Here is a 17,958-nt window from a genome sequence, read left to right as displayed (position 1 = left end):
TGATGAGATTCCTAAATAATTCACTCTCTCCATTCTGAGCCAGGTCCTGCAGTCTTGCCTCAATCACAGCTGTTGTTGATTTCACTGGGACTCTTGTCCGAGCCGAGACTGGAGGCTCAGGCCCAATTTGCTGAATGCACATAACACCCTTGTATCAGACCCATCACTCTAAAGCTTCCTGCACATCACTGGTGTAGCTACAAGGCTTTTGTAGTACACATGATTTGGAGAACATTTAACCTTTAATAATTAACTTCGTTTTGTGCCTGTCTGATAATATGTTAAATAGTGCTATTAAAAACAAATTAATATGTGTTAAGATGTGGAGAAAAATGTGTGCTAAGGAAGAGAATCCTTTCAGTATCTTATACTTACTTTTATTGATTTCTAAGATTTGGCATTTACTAGCTCCCCTTACTACACTCTGGACCAAATTCTCAGGTGAGATCATTTTATGCTAGTCATTTAGTAATGCGTGATTCTAAGACACTAATACAGTGTGTTGACTTTCAAAAACAACTGAATATATACTGCTCGCTACTCACACGTCTTTTTCCTTAAGATATCTTTTTCTCAAAGAACTGATAATAGGGCATATATGAGTGACATTTTTTTTTCCTCCAGAAAAGTATTTGAAACTCTTTTGCCCAAATGATGTCTTCAGTAATATTGGATGCTATCACTGCCATCCTCCTTAAATGAACTCATTCACTAAAGCACTTACAAGAATAGTGGAAGGACCACTACCTAGTACTTAATATTTTCAATTGAATAGTTGATAAATAAGAATAATGTTTGTTGATGAAAGGCAATACAAACTCCCTTAAAAAGGACTGTTCTTGTTTCATATCTGCCCTTCTTTTCTTTGTTTCTATTCTCTGGCCTTCACTTACCTTTGCTACAACTCTTCGTACTGAGCTCTTTCAGCAATGATGCCATATATTTCCTTTGCATTATATTTCATCCAGTTTCGCAGCTACCCAACTGACAGCCAATTACCTGTCTGACCAATACTGCAAAGGCACTTTTGATATTACACCATCACTTTTTTTCTTTGACAATTACTTGTCAGAAAGCTAGCAGTTTCTCTTTTGTCCCATGAAACTGAACTTACTATAAACATTAGTGATTTACTCAGAACCTTCTTTGAAATTCAATAACCTTCATGCCACATAATCTTATAAATGTATTTAGTGAGCTATTATAAGGGATTACCATCTTAAAATCACCCCAGAGCTAGTATTTCACATAGACAAGTGAATTCAGATGATTAAAATTCTAATGGGAATCTCCTCTGTGCTAAGATGAATGCTTTAACTGTCACTGAAGGTGTAAAGAAGTGATTTGAGTAAAATTTTAACATTGCATTGGAACATAGACTGCACTTATCTTCAGTTATGAAGCTTCTGTTGGAAGATGGTAACTCACAGGTAAGGAAGCTATAACCTTTAGCAGAGGGACAGTAACTTCCTAAATAGCGTAATTCAATCAAGAGTGATCATCTGACACTACCCTTCCACTCCTCTGTTATAAACCTGACATTTCTTTCATGTTACATCTTATGTTCCTTCTTACTGAAGTCAAGCACGTCAGTAAAATTCTGAAGCTATACTGAAAGTATGGAATCCTTATAAAAGCATTTTATGCTTTATTGCTCAATCTTTGACTCAAGTAATTATTTTTTCCCTACTTTTTGCTTCAGCTGTTAGTCCTTTGTTAGAAATTCTGGATTTCAGCATTTGATAAGTCAATATTTTACTTTACAATAGTGGGTTTTTAGCCAGACTAGTTTGGGAGATTTTTGATGATTTTGTTTCGCTTGAATTAGAAAGTGCTTATTCTCCAAAATAATTCAAAAGAAGGATCTGAACATTGTGGATTTTCCCAAAGGTTTTACAAAAATGTTTTCTTAATGAAACATCCATCAAGAAAAAGCAAATCTTATCCTCAGAACCATTAGTTAGTATATATGGTGAGCTGGGCCTTAGACCTTCTCCTCTGATAGTTTTTAGTATTATCAGCCAAAATGGAGTCTTACATGGATAATTCAATTGTTTTAGATAATTCCTGATCTGAACTTAAAATATGAGTCCTCTAGACTATAATATTTGGATTTACCATTTTTTGTATACAACTTCCTTCCTTTTTGAAAGTTGGGAAAACACATAGTTGATGTAGGAATTCCTATTAATTGTGGGGGAGTTTAATAGATCTCAAAGTTGTTTTTATTTCAAAAAAAATTTTCAAAGCTATGCAGTTACACAACTAGGAAGCTGTAAATGTTTAATTTGTTACTGTTATTATTTATTACTGTTGATTACTGTTAGAATAGTTGAATAGAATTTTGCTAGATACAGAATGGACATTTTACCAGTTGTTATAATTGCTTATACTTATTACTTATAATTACTTAATATAATTACTATTACTTAATGTCTTGCTTGACAAACTGAAGCAAAATTTTAAAATGAAATGTAGAGGAGATTATGCTTTCCCAGTCTTGTAAAATCAGTAACTTATACGGTATCAGATTTACAGATATTTCTATATGCCATTAACCTTTTATTTTTATATGAAGCCATTTTATATTTTTATATTTATTTTAAGCCTTTTAAAAGTATTTCCTTGTATAAAATAATCTTTTACATACATAAACTTTTTTTGTGATCTGGTAGCTCTTTCTCCTATGAAGGATGTAGATCTACTTATTCCTCTAAAACTAATGTCTCCTTTACACAAAAGCTTTTCTATTAAAACATAAAACTGAATGTTTTCTGTGAGGTTTCTGACAGGAGAGGGAATTAAGTTTTTACACTCATTTTGAAAGGTTGACTTCCTAACTCTGCCATGGTGGCACATCACCCAGACAGCTTCTAATATGTATTGCAAAAGTATAATAGCACCTGAGCATTTATAAGAGGGTTTTGTTCCCTAGGGGCTATTGGTTGGAACTTGCCCTTAATAATATCTTTGATCTCTCTGTTCACTATTCTATTCACCAGGAATATCTTGACAATTTCTTTCTGCAGAGCATTGCTGTCTGCTGCCTCACCCTTTATTTTGTTACTACTTCACCATTAGCAGTATATGGGGCAATAAGGCTTCAGCAGTCATATTTCTGTTCAAGATTTCCCAGATGTGCAGTACAGATGATCTGGTTATCTACCTAAAGTGAAGAAGCTCAAAATTCAGACAGGTTAGCTGACCTCAACTTCTTGCTCTTAACACAAAAAGGTTTGGCTGTGGCCAGATGAGAAAGTTCAGTCTAGATGTGCAACTTTAAGGCAGCCCAGTGTTGCTGTTTCTCAGTACCCTTTCCTTGTACTCTACTGAACGAGGGACACAGGGAATGTCTGATAGACTCAGTGAACCAAAGAGGTAAAATAACATGAAAAATGCAGCACATCTTCATTAAGTGGTCTGACACAGTGCCACTAGAGCATTTCACTGCTAGTACCAGTCTCCTGCGTTGTGCTCTTTACAATGTAGGATTGCTGACGCTGATGATGACTAACAAGGCACTGTATAACTTCCTTGGCAGCACTGATAAGAAATATTATTTCTCCTTTTCCAAGCATTGTTATGATATGAAAATGTTATTTCCTATCAATCAACTTTGACTTTTTTTATAAGCTTTCATGCTGACAGCGTTTTCACTAAAAACAAACTCCAATATTTAGTTTTCAGACACGAGACCCTCTTATTTGCAAGAGAGGTCTGGGTACTTTTTCCCCTTTTATGTTAATCATTAAATAACAACATCAAACAACAATTTATGAGAGAAATTCCTAACATTTCTTGGCTTGGATGCCACTGGCACTGGAGCTTTTACCAGCACATGTGCCTGCTAAGAAAGGCAAGTGGCTTCTTTGCCTCCTTCTGCCAAACAGTAAACCCTCCACAGTACCTCAGTTGCCTCAGACATTCCCCATCTCACCAACCTCGTGCTCCTTCTGCCCTACTAACTTGTAGTGTGCCTCTTATATCCATGGAGTGAGCCAGCTAATTTTGGAAACTTCTACCTTGCCTGCAGGTTTAGTTATTCTGGCTTTTCTCACAAGAATCTAAAAATGGCGAAGAAAAGAGAAATTCTTTTGGGAAAAAATTGTATTTGGGAAAAACAGTCTCTTTATTATCAAAATGTTTTTGGAAAACATTTCAAAGCACTCACAGACACATAGCTCCAAGTTCTTTCTTGAAACTATTTTTATCATGATGTCTGCTCCTTTCCAATTGCACCACATGGCATAAGCTCCTCTAATAGCTGCTTGTGGCTATGGAGATTCTGGATCTATGCAAAAACAGGTTACGGGCTCTTCATGTCTGTGTAAAGACAGTCTGTTACTGTGCACAGCAGCCTATGTCCATCCCATTCTGTTTATTTCTGTGCAATAAAGTATCTAAATGATAGACTGGGTTAGAGACTGCTTTTATTCACTTGCACAAAGCTAAAAGGTCTGTGGCTTTGACCTCTGTTTGGGGATTCCTTTGGGTAAAACAACAGAAATAAGAACAGAAGCACTTATATTATCTCTATTTAGTGCATATTCCTCATGGTATAAAGAACCCAGAACTAAATACGTTTCCTTTGTAATTATCATGAATTATTCGTTTTTTAACTTCTATCTGCAGTGTCTGCAAGAAGGTTGTATAATTTAGAATAGAACAGGAATTTGAGCAGGATAGACATGCCTCCTACCTCTCTCTTTTCTTTAAGTTTTTTTCTCCACTAATGTATTCTATGGGCTTCAGGGATGAAACAAATTACTCTGTGTTGGCGACAAGAACAAAATAAATGAGACTTAGCTTCATAAGAAAGTCTTACTGCATAGCCCAATGGTGAAAGCACTTGTCAGTGGGAAAGGAATGGTGCTATCTGTTTGGCTTCCCAGGAATCTTTCTGTATTTTACATGCTGTCACTGTATATAAAAATAAAAAAAGAGCCCTGCAGGCAAGAAATAGTAGCAGCTCTCTGAATCCCAGATAAGACCCCTAAGGAATAGGCTATAGACTCACTTTTTTGCTTGTACTCTCTTTTTTCTTTTTTTTTCTTAGTGGCACAGCTTCAAGTAGAAGCTGTCCCCTTTGGTGCCCTAGGGTACTTCCTCAGTAGGTAGCAGTAGACGAAATTGAACCTCATTCCTCTGTGTTTGAAATGGGTGCCTTTGCCACAGTAACCCATAAAAGGGCTAGTTTTTGTTTTATATGTGTATGTATACATATGGAGTATATACACATTTGTATATTTGGGAAGAAACTTGCGGCCACCTTTTTATTTTGTGGGAGTACAGTCCTGTTTGGTGTTCTCTGAGCTTGCTTGGCAGAAGTCAGGGAGATGCACATGAAAGCAAACCTTGTTTCTGATCCAAGTTAGTCATGAGCTGAGTACTAGGCCCATTAACATTGGTCTGTTGGAAAAGTGCAGTGGCTGTTTGTTGGCATTGCAGTAATATGTCTTTCAGGCGTTAAAGCACTTTAAAGTCATACAGGTCAAGCCAGATCTACATAGCTCTGAGAGATGGTTCCTAAGGACCAGATTAAGGAGGGATGCACACTACATAGCTTCACTCATATCTGTACTGCAGACTTTTGTCTTTCAGACTGCTGTAGGTGTTTCAACACTGCATAAAATGTCTAAGAGCAGCCATCTCTTGCAGCAAACCATCTGTGTGAAATGACTTTCCTCAACTCCCGCTCTGGCAGAGCCATATGCTCTCTACTCAAGCAAATTCAAGTGTGCCTGGGGAAGCAGTCAAGCAGTGGCATGCTATTGTGCGTGCTTAGGATGTTCCCTCATGTTAACTGGGCACATTCTAACCAGCAGTCTCCTGAAATGGTTCCCCAAGGTCCAGGGACGATTTTGAGCAGGTAGTTTGCACACAGCCACCCTGTTTCAGAGGCAAGAACACTTCACTAGAGGGCAGGGTGGCAACTCCAAGCCAGCTGGCTCCAGTGTCTGGGAGTATTCCAGGGCACACTCAATTTATTGGTGTGGGAGAAGACATAGTGTTGGCTACATGGGAGTCTCAGTGAATGACAGGGCAGAGGGGGCTGATAAGCAGATTCTAGGCTGATTTGGCAACTCCATCCTCAGCTCATTTGATAATGTCAGGGCTGCAGGAAGGAAAGGAGGAGACACATTTTCTCTAAAAGATGGTGGCCCATGGATGATGTAGTGCTGTCCTGACCCCAGAAGATCTCCACTTGCAGTTGTAGGAATGAAACAGGCTCTGGCCCTGGCCATGGATGTGATAAATGAGCTTCCTAGGTGATATAGGACATAGGAATCTTAGTACCTTGAGTATCTGAAACTCTCTGCCATATCATGCATGGGATATGGGGCACCGTTGTACCACACTGTGTGATGTATCCTGTGTTTTAGGGAAGCTACACAGGTATTTGCAAATGTTAGATCATCTAAATTGTCTGAGGGATCCCATTTGGAGGGTGATTCTGAGGGTTCCCTGGTGAAGTCCCAACTAGGCCATTACTGTGGTGCTCCTGAACCTGCTGTAAGGTGAAGACAGCATGAAAATGACACTAGAGTCATTGCTTTTGTGTACCAGTTAGGAAGCCCATGTACTTTTAGATGAGGTAATGACTGAGTGTGGTTCCCAGGAGAGCACCATTAGGCACTGAAATTCCACAGAGGCCCATGTAAATATGTCACTTTCTGATTTTGGCTGTTAACGTCTGTATTTCTTTTCTGTCTGACTAAGGAAAACAATTAATTGTTGACTGAGATGGTACAGGGCCATGAGTTAAGGAGAAGAGAGGGCAGAGTATGAAGTAAACAAATGCAGGATAGAAAGCTAATGCCACATGAGTCAACAACTTCACTCACGTGGGAATGCTGTTCCCTTTGAGATTCTCCTTCACCTACAGCATCAAAAAGATTAAGATTGTTTCTCTTAAGAAAGTAGAATCTTTTATGGCCAAAAGGCTAACATCCTTTTAATATTAATAGTCTACTGTGTGATGATTCATTTAGTAGTTTAGATTTATCGTATTTATTAGCCTCAGCATAGAGACTAAGATTTTCATTACAGATGTATGGAATGACTTTTGTACAGAAAGGATGGATTCTGCTGTCGGCTACAGCTAGCCACATCTTGTAAGTGAGGAATGAATCTGGCCATTATGTGTAAAATGAAATGTTTTCTGAAATACCCGCATGTGATAATAGTTTGGTTGGTATTCATAGAGCCATGCATACTCCATCTGTCTTGGTTATAAATATTTTAAGTGCATATTTCAGTAAAGTTTAAAGTCTGTAACAATGTAGTAAAATCAAGTAGAAGTGTAATAAATTCTGGCAGGAATAGAAACTCAGTTGTTGCTCAGTAGGATTCTGTTTAGCTGCTCAAAAACGTCTTGCCAGAGAAAGAAAAATATTGAACCAAGTTTAAACTTCAACAGGTGTGCTGCAAGGAAAGCTGATCCCAGTGTTTTTAGAGCAATAGGCTGGATGATCAAAAATGAGTAGAAAATGGGTTTGCAGAAAAATCATAATGCTGCCATTGATGCGGAGGTGTTTAGAAACTGTCCTAAGGGATGGGCAAGAGGAGAATTTTAATTGCAGAACCACCTGCTGATGCAATGGGGAGGCTGCTGCCTCTTACCTCCCTCCCCTTCAACACCCAAATAAATCCACCTCCAAAGTACAAAGGTAGGGAGCAGGAGGGAGCAAGCCATTAAACCACCACTGTGTCTTTCTGATGTGCAGTACCCTAACCACCTCTTGGCAGCCTGCAGATACCTCTCAGGCTGGCAGTTTTGGAGCACCTTACTTCAACTTTCTTCCAACTTTCTACAGCATTGTGCACCTTTCATTCTCTGATCCTGCTTCCATGCCTAAATTAGTGAGGAGTTTCCAGCAGTCTTCCTCAATTCCTGTAGTAGGGAATTCCCGCAAACATACCCACATAGCTAGATCTGGGATTCTGCTGAGCTTTCTCTGCTCTTTTTTGGCCAAAATATCTGCCTTCTAGGAAGAGAAATTGCAGTCAGTCTGACTGAGACTTAATATAAGAAAATGAAGACATGGAGAAGGAAGGAGCATGATGATAATTCAGTAACTATAGCAAGGTTCACATGAATTTGCTCTAACTAAGCGAGTCTCTGTTTTAGGCACATTTTGTATTTAAATGAATATTTTTAAGCCTCGCAGTTTCCAACATACCAGGATAAAAGAAAACCTGCCAATGTTTGTTTTTGAGGTGGTTTTATATTACTTGAAGGTTTTACAAATATTTTCTTGAATTAAAGTTTCTCTCAGTGCTTTATCACAATGTACTTGAAACACTGACAAAGAATACACCCAACAACCATAGTTTCCAGAATTTTGCCATACTCCAGTCCGGTGAAGCCTGGTGCAGATAATAAAAAGACTGACTAGTATTCTGACTTACCCATAATTAAAAAGTGGATGTTCTGTTTATGTGTTTTCTTACAGCTGGCAGCATTAGAGAGACAGATCTTTGACTTCCTTGGTTTCCAGTGGGCTCCTATCCTTGGCAATTTCCTACAAATAATAGTTGTCATTTTGGGTTTGTTTGGAACCATCCAGTTTAGGCCTCGGTATATAGTCGTGGTAAGTCTCCTTCATTATCTATTATATTTATAATTGGTTTTAAAGCCTGTCACATTGCAAAGCAGAATTTTCTTAGGCTTGAAGACACCCACTGGTCCTTTCTGTAAAAACTTTTGAGGTCTCTACATCTTTTTGCAAATTTAGGAATACTGAGTGACATTTCTGAGATCTTGGAAGCTATCAAGAATGGGTGATCTAGAGGAAGTTCTGCCAAGCGTTTAACTGTGATACAAGTTCTTTTGTTCTTATTTGTGATACCATTAAGATTACTAAAAGAGACGGATCATGGGAACATCTACAATTAGACTAAACATAAATTAAATGAAGAAAAGAGATACAAATTGTTGTTCTTTTTTCTACAGAAAAATCCAGAATCCATGGCCATTTGAAAAAATTTTTTATTATGATTACGTCAAGTCTAGTTACATCTTCATCAATTTGAGAGAAGCAATTATTGTAGAAATTCCTATGGTCCTGGGACCAAAGAGTTCCAAAAAAATCTCCCTCTTACTTATGTCTAACTTCACTAAGACCTATATTTATAGCCTTGACCCTGTAAATTGTCTCTGATGTTTGCAACTTGAAGCTCCACAGATTTCTTCCTGTTTTCAAAATAGCCAAGAAAAAAAATCTTTCAAAGCTATAAGGAGAGCTGCCATCAGAAATATCCATGTTCCTCCCCTACTATCTCTCCTTAATATATGATTATTACATCTTTACCTGGCAGTGCCTGTATTTGGACATTTCAGTTATGTTGTTAGTAATGGATTTTAAGTGGCTAAAGTATTTTTTTCCTCACAGAAGAGTGAAATAAATGTCTCCTAGGGAAAACTCATTAAACAAACGCTTAAAAAGCTTCATCTTTTCTGTTCAAACCTGGAATCCTGTAATTTTTTGTCATGTCTTAAAAGAAAAAGTGAACAAAAAGTGCATCCAAGGTAATACTGAGGTTCTCAATACTCATATTATCTAAGCTTCACAAGCGGACTATAAATAATTGAAAATAGATTGATGAAAATAATAGCATTTTTATCTAATACCTATCATTGGAGACCTGGGCAGCAGGGTACCTACATCCATATATTGATGACTCACCCTTCTGCTTCATGTTTTCCATTTTATATAAAAGACAGTTCAGGCAAATGAGGGTAAGTACCTGTAAAATTACATTAGAAATTGGTGTCTGAAGTGCAACAACCCAAAACTTCTTGCCCATCAGGTGCAGCTCTGCCATTCAGCAGTGGAAGCTCTATTTTTGTTTTCCGTAAGAAATGCAACGGATGTTGACTGTTTCTATGTCTTTTCCAATATAAATGATCGTTTTAGAATATATTAAGGTAGTTTTAGAATAAAGGCACAGAACACTATAATTAAAGAAACACGCCAACATGACATTCTATTCTTGTATTTAACGGAACTCACAATCTGATCTTAACTTTAAACATATATGTAGGTGCTAAATGCTATACTAGGTGTGAATACTCACTACTCAACTACTTTAGAGCAGCTTGTATCCTGACTAATGTAAGGCTCCCAGTGAAGTAGCGATAGATTGAGCCAAACCTGAAATCTGAAGAGTGAACATACACAAGTTATCTGGAACGAGTCTCATGGCTTAGCACCAGCAGAAGGGATATCTTCCACGCTTCCTTGTGCTTCCCCAATCTTCCTCTCTCTGGCTAAATATTTCTTCAAATCCCTCTCTAGCAATTCTGGTGGTAGTCTACTCGACCCTTTGGTAAGTCAGTTCAGGTCCTAAGCTGTCAGAAAACCAACCTAGCAAAAAGTGGAGAATTTTTTGCTAGGCTGGTGAGTTGAATCCAGTCTGGGGGGTTTCAGATGAGTACCTGGGCCAGCATAAGGCAGGGGCTGGGATGGCACGGTGTCACAGACAGCAATGTGGAGGCAGAGGGGAAAGGAGGAGATGCAAGAAGGCCCATGTCAGTGGCTACAAACCTGGCAGTGCAGCCTTGTGTTTAGATTTACCCTCAGGCTGAATTCAGTGAATACCTCATGGCAGCCTAACAATTTTACTCAGCTGCTGCTTTCAGTCTCTCTACTGTTCCTTCTTTTGCACCAGCACAAGTGTTCATGCAGCCACTTGATAAATTGGCAAACAAGGAACAGATCCAGCTGAAAAGCAGCTGTTTTCTTTTGCTTTGTTAATTTGCGTGCAGGTCGGCTCCCTGACATTTTTTACTACATGGTTTGTTCCAGCATAAGGGGGGAAGTGAGAGAGGGGAAATGGGAACAAGCAGCCAGAGGAAGGGGGAAAGTGCACTGATTCTTTCTGCAGCGGTGCAGGCTTATGCCAGCTTAAAGTGCTCATTGAGCTATAGCCTGAGGATCCTCCAATAACACATGCTCCCCCAGAAGCTGTGCTTCCTAGGGCTCTGCCAGCTGCATCTGGGCTCTGCCAGCAGCAACTGTCCTCAGAAGCCCTAAGGAAGTCTGTGGTACAAACAGCAAAGACCCCTTTCCAGTGGCAGCTCCAGGCTCTCTTCATCAAGGGAAAAGGGAATCTGGAGGTGTTTCTCCCAAGGAAGGACAGAGTGCCTCCCTGATTCCAAAATCATATTCTACTTGTTATAGAGGTAAATTTTTACTAATGGTTTCAAACATAAAATTTGTTTAATGCAAATTTTAGTAGAGTCCTGAATTTCAATATTACTTAGAGACAATAGGCAGAGAGATTTTCTGCCTGGGCTCTCAGTAATGAATTAGGCTCCAAATTATTTGAGAAGCTTCGTGGCTTTCCAAGTCCATATCTTCATCTTCAGTCACATCTAATAGTCTGCTTCTGGTTCCTGTTCCATATTTGAGTGAGAAATCAGTTTGCTTTGGCAAAAGAAATGTGTTGAAGCATGCTTTTATGTAGTCCAATTGCTACAGCTTCTGTCTTAGATTTACTTAAATCCAGTTTAATTGGAAGAGTAACCAAATACTTCAGGAAAAGTATGCTAAGTATCCCTTATATTTTCCTTAAGACTTCCCCTGAAATTAGCTTTGCTAGTGCATATGATCCTGTCTGAATGCAAAAGAAATGAACTAATGAAAGAATCATGTCATATACGATGGTTTACTTTGATAGGTCAGTGCCTACAGACAAGTGATCTTTTGTGTGTGTGTGTAATTTGTCCCTATGATATTTTAGCCTACTGTGGTGGAGACCTTGACTAGGGCTGGTCAGCTCCAGAGGCCTGCTTTGACCTCAACAGACCTTTAATGTATTGTATAGGTGAGGAAAGCTGTGACTGGAGGTTTCTTTCACTAGAAACAGAAGCTTTCACTCTGCCATCCTATGCTGCCATGTCACTTTAACATGCAGCAGGGATGGGAAGGAAATGAATAAATATGTTACATGTGTGGCCTCAGCTCAAGGTAGTTCAGAGTTAACAATGAATCTGTTAAAACCCTCAAGGTAAATGTGATTGCATGTTACTCAGCTTTTTTTATGTAGCAATGTTGTTGCCACTACATGCATAGCTCTCCTCTCTCCTTTCCTGTGTCAGAACTGATGCTCATACAAGATTGGCTTCATGTAGTGCCATAACGTGAAGCATATGTACACTGCAGTCAGATATGAGGCTGTAGTTCTGCAGAAAGGACTGAGCATGCTTTTGGTGCAGGTACCTGGAGCCATGGAGCACAGGGTGGTCAGTGTGATAGAAGGTGGATAAAGATGGTTCTGAACTCCTTCATTGTCATTAAACCCAAGCTAGCTAGTTTACACCAGCATTTAATGTCTACATAAGTTGCAGTCATTTATTTGAGTGCAGCACAAGCATAACCATTGTAAAAGAAAAATCTGAGGAAAGAAACGAGTTTTGCTTCATGGCTTAAGTGATACAAAATTCAGACTGAGAACTTTCTGCCAAATAAATGCCCCAGTCCCTAAAAGCTGCAACGCAATGGCTGACTCAGGAAGCATCTCTGTCAACTACAACCATCATTCCAGGTAGTGTCATTCAAAGGTAGTGTCTGAGGTTCTCAGTCTACAGTCCTACAGATCTAGGAGTATGAGGATGGTGATTCTGAAATCCATCTGGAACTGTACTTGTACAATTTACAAACATAAAATTCTGAGTCCTCAGAGAAGCTTAGAAAACACAGAGAGAGAGAGAAAGAGCAAGAGTCTTAACCCCAAATGTCCTGATTAGTTAAATCCAATAATTATTTTAAGTTTTTGTATTTATTTCTAATTTAAATCAATTTTCTTGAACAATTTGTCCTGTCACTACGCAGATGTGTTATTTTCAATACCTGAGTATTTTGTGGCTGAATTAAATCAGTCCAAAGTTCCCAGGGGACATTGAAGTGCAAAGCTGATTCCTAATTTTCTGTTATTAGCTCATTTGAAGCTTACACAAACATTTGCAAAGAAGAAAGAACAGCTAAACCTGAGTTCTAATTGCGGTGTAACATACCAGTCACACAGCTCCAGAGTTATACTGTGATCCATTTCTTCCCTGTGCATGCTTTTCCTTTCTTGGCAGAACTTGCCATCAATGGCAAGATTTTCAGGCTGTTAAAATTGATTAAAGATGATGACAGAATACTTTTTAAAGTGTTTTTTTGTTTTTTTTCCCCCTTCTCCTACTTCTGATGTAGAACTTCAAAAGCCTTCTGAATGATGAGTCATAAAACTAAGATTACACAAACCTGTCCCAAAGCTGAACATAAATGTATTAATGAACAGTGAGAAACGAAAATAAGATGATTAAGTAGGGGGGATCTAAAGTGGAGATCTCTGCTTTGCTTAGCTTAATTTATTCCATTAAATAATATGATATATAGGCTGTTTCATACTGTGGCAATGTGTACACCTGAAATGCCAGAAGGCAATTTCTTAAAAAAAAGAAAAAAAAAAAAAAGAAAACAGGACTACTTTATACAGTATTCACGCAAATGCTGTGCAAACATTCTTGCCATTTGAAAACACACATGAAATATTTAAGCATCCAAAACTACTCCTTGAATATCCTTCCTGGTAAGTCCTGAACTGTTACTGTTCCATCATGTTATTTCATGCTACTTTCCTTGTCATCTTTCACAAATGGGATGAAGTAGGTCTCTGTAAGTACTGATGCCTCTAAGGCACACCCAGGTGTTACAGGAAGAAGTTGTGAGGACTCACTAGTTGCTGGTTTTCCCTTGAAGTATTACTGAGACCACATTTGTCCTAATGCCAAGACACCGTTTAAGAGGAGGTGCTGAATTTCCAACTAAATATACAGTTGAGATAGTTTAGTTATTAAAGCTAAACTTATACCACAATCCTTGTAATGCAACTTCCTTTTTTCCTTCAAACTTCCTTTTTTCTCAAACTTTTCTCTTACCTTTCAATTCAACAGAATAACCTTGTGACATTGTGCCCATCCAACAGCAATCATTTCATTCTACAAGTGGCTGTATTCCACTGGTACACAAAAAGTATTTCTGTGGCAGTTTCAATATGCAAATGAACTGCAGAGTCAAAAGAATTATAAAAACGTCATTATTGTAGAGAGGCCGAAATTAAGAAAGGGGATCTGAAAGTGACGTCCTGGTTTATGCAATAATTTAATAGACATTTTACCTGTAATGTCTAGGGAGTATCCTCTTCACATACCAAGGCACCAAATGCTTCTTCAACCCATTCAATATGCAATCCTTAGTACAAAAGACCAAAGGCTGGAAATTCTGCAGTACATCATGGGGAGAAAGCAGCAAATATTATCACCAGTGTCATAGGTTCTTTCAGTAGAAGGAATTTGTTAGGTGAAAATATCCAGATGATTTTTGAGAAGTAGTGCATGATGTGTGCTATGGAAAAAAAAAAAAAAAAAAAAAAAGTCTTGGACCTGTGTGGAAAATTCCTTCTTCATGCCAGATCTGGGGTTTCAATGCTGAGCATGAGACTAGATGAGCCAGGGAGGGACGGAACATAGCTGACCAAAGAACTAGGGCTGCAGTCACTGAAAGCAGGTGGGATAAAAGTGTGCAGGTACAGCAGGACCACCAAGGTAGTGTTCAGGACATGGCACAGAGGTTGAATTACCCAGGAATGGGGTTGGGACAGAGAGGTGCTGATGGAGGTCAGATCACAAAACGGATTAGGTGAGGACCCTTGGGAGGGAAATGAACACTGCGAATCAGTGTGGACCTGACATTCCTGACTATAAATATTCCTCCATTGACAGCAGACATCTGACAGCATGTATAACATGTTCTCCTTCCTCTTGTCTCCTCACTTGGAGGACAACAGGCCAGTACTGCAGTCCATTACTTTGCTTGCCCAAACGAGACTCTTTGTGATGGATGTAAAATCTATGCCTCTCTTAGCGACCCAAGCAAATGTTAATGTGATGCCACAAAATGAAATATTGTTACAATTTGTTTTTTAAACTAGTAAATTATATGAATATAAATTTACACATATACACATGATGTTCAAAAAGCATTATCAATTTTCAGGAACAAGCACTCAAAAATTAGGAAAATATAATATTAAAGATTGCCTGTGCAATCTTAATTTGAGCCTTTTCTATATTTGCAGCTTTGAATTGCGTGGATGCATGCCAATATTTTTTATAGAGGATACCTCGCTTAGAATTGGCAGAATAGACATTCATTGGTTTTTTTGGTGATAGAAGCTATAGAATCCAAAGTTGATTTGGCAAAAATCAAAAAGAATGAGGCATGTGACTACAGGATAGGAGGATATAAGAGGAAATAAAAGGATTGCTTTTTTTGTGCAGACAGTCAAAGGCTGTGCTAGGTAGCTGAATTTGATCTCTGCTCTCAGCCACTGAAACCTGTTTGGTTTAAACTTAAACCAAACTTCTCACCTGCTTTCAGTAACTGTTTCTTCCTTGTGTTCTGGGTTCTTGACTTGAGAGCTTGTAATCTGATTTGCACAAGCACTGAATGCTCAGCCACTGGGTACTGAACTGAGCTGATAAAGTGCTATATAAGCCTGAGCATTCTGAAAAATGAAGCCTTAAGCATCTCAAGTTGGGTGCCCATAATGTATGAATACTTCTGAATGCAATCTCTGCAAGTATCAGAACATCATTTGCATTCTGAAGGCTGTATCATTACCTTATAACATAAAATAAATTAGTTAATGTTTGTGGTGGTCTCACACATTACAGTGATGAGCATCTTAGAAAATCTCATAAGGAAATTAATATTCTGTCTTCAGAGCAGGATCTGATTGACAAAGAGAAATGAACTAGTGAATTAACTGCTCATAAAGTGTACTGAGTGAACTGCCGTCCTTTAGAATAAAAATTTACTTATGATGATTTAATTAAATATTGTACTATATTGCATATCCGCAAAGGGGGAAATTAAGATCACATATATAACCAGAATTCTGACATTTCCTAATTTTGATTTCTTGCTTTTGCTGTCTTATTTATTTTTTTTAATGCAGTCTTCTGTAAGTACCTATGATGCTATACAAGGGGAAAAGATGCTACTTGTGTAATCAAAAAGGCATGTTTCCAAATGTGGAGAATAACACTCACTTTCAAAATTCATGTAGTGCTAATTGCTAAATATGTAATTATTATGTTCTTAAATAAAATGGAGCCTATTTATAGTCCTACAGTTCAGTGAGACAGTAGGAAGATCCTCTCTCTTGTGCAATAGCTGGGATTCAAGATGCCTTTCTGCTTCACATCTGCACTTCTGCTTCAGTAGCTGTCACAATGGATAAGTAACTGAACTAACTGATCCTGACTTTGTAAAACATAGTGACTCGGCCTGGAAAAGCACTCTGGGATGGTTTTTGCCCACATGGGTCAGAGGTGTCTTTGGTACCCGTGGAACAGAATGAAGCCCTTAAGGATTTGGCTTGGCCTGGCAGATCAAGTACGTTTGCCTTTATTGCAATGCAAAATTTCATTTGAGGACAGATGAATGAAAATTTCCTTTTTAAAAGGTGGAATTCTCCCAAGCTTTCTGAAATCTGATTTTTATGAACAGCTATGTCTAACTATGCCTAAAGTCCTAGCAGCTGGCGTGTGTGTTACGCATTCATTAGTTTTGGACACTGCACCTGAGGTTCTTTGGACATATATTGGAAAATCTAGGGCTTATGATGAGTTACTACAAAGTCAGCAAATGTAATAAAAATGTGATATCCTCTTATATGGTAATCATATTAATAGTACAGACCTTATACAGCTCTCAGACCACAGTAGCTTTGTCTATTTTATAATAACCCAGCCTTCATTTGCCACACAGCCCTTCTCTGTAAACCAGAAGAAATGGACCAGGACTGTTACTCTTATTTTGTGTATTAATTACCTGCTTCTTATGCAATGGACACCTCCAAGCATCCTAAGTACCTCATAAGAAATTAAATTAAACCAGCTAACCCATTTTGCGTGCAGAAACTGCTGAAGTGCAAGGGCACATAGCATGTGGGGGTAATCAAAGTGTGCAAAAGATCAACCCTCTTCAACTGAACCTTTTCATTATAAACTATAGGGAGGGCAAGGAAGAGGGAAAAATAATTGAAAGCTGCACAACAAAGTCAAACTGACAGCACCCGTGGAATGGAAATGGGATCTGGCATATTGTAGATTAGGGTGTTGAGTTTTACTGGGTATATTGAAGCAAAACAATAGCATATTAGTCTGACCTGTTCACAGCTAATTAGACTTGCAAAGCCACTTAGCAGCAGTTCTCCACTGTGAAGGTTATAAGCATATAAATGTAAAGTGGCACCACCATAGTAGCCTCTCATTACATCTTTTAGGTGGGTGTAGCTCCAGCATTGCTGAGCATGCACTTAGCTAGTCAGACATAAATGATCCTGATCTGTTATTTGAACAGCTAATTGTGCATAGTTTTACAGTCATATACAGGTAAAGAGTGCATCAATAAGGAAGTAGTACCAGTTAGTTATGCTGACAATTAAAATATAAACGATGATTTATAGTAGACCAATTAATCTCCCATTCACACAGCCGGTGGAATATGAGTCCATTCTTGCACTCATGTAAAACACTGAAGATCCCAGAAGAGATTTGGACACGTCTGTCTGTTAAGGGTGCCTTTTAGGATCATGCTCATGGCCGCAAGGGGTGGAGAACTAATGAGCCAGACACAGTCAGCTGAAATAATAATCTAATTAAAATACCTTTTACAGAAAGACCCTTAAGAGACCAGACTTGACTTTAATTTTATCTGTTCATTGTCAGACAAGTTCCAGATATCAGATCAATAGGGCTTCTCTTTAACTTGGTGTTTTTTTCATATGCCTTTCTTCATAATATTTTGTAGGATATAGTGCATTTGAATTAGAATATCCATTACCAGAGCTAAATTGTGATTTACAAATGACTTACAGTTGTCCCCAAAACTATGT

The 17,958-nt window shown here is 38.4% G+C and overlaps 1 protein-coding gene across 8 annotated transcripts in view; it reads left to right on the top strand.

Annotated features, from left to right (window-relative positions):
• Window positions 1-17,958, top strand: part of NKAIN3 (sodium/potassium transporting ATPase interacting 3) — a 360,907-nt gene that overhangs the window by 164,866 nt on the left and 178,083 nt on the right. For all 8 annotated transcript variants that reach the window (XM_064507479.1, XM_064507475.1, XM_064507476.1 and 5 more), the window contains one exon: window positions 8,457-8,594. In XM_064507479.1, the coding sequence (XP_064363549.1) occupies window positions 8,457-8,594 (138 nt within the window). The remainder of the gene's footprint in view (window positions 1-8,456; window positions 8,595-17,958) is intronic.

The sequence above is a fragment of the Dromaius novaehollandiae genome, chromosome 2, assembly GCF_036370855.1.
Source record: "Dromaius novaehollandiae isolate bDroNov1 chromosome 2, bDroNov1.hap1, whole genome shotgun sequence".
NCBI classification, from domain to species: domain Eukaryota; kingdom Metazoa; phylum Chordata; class Aves; order Casuariiformes; family Dromaiidae; genus Dromaius; species Dromaius novaehollandiae.
Note: the sequence above shows the minus strand (reverse complement) of the source record. Positions and strands in the feature narration are given on the sequence as shown.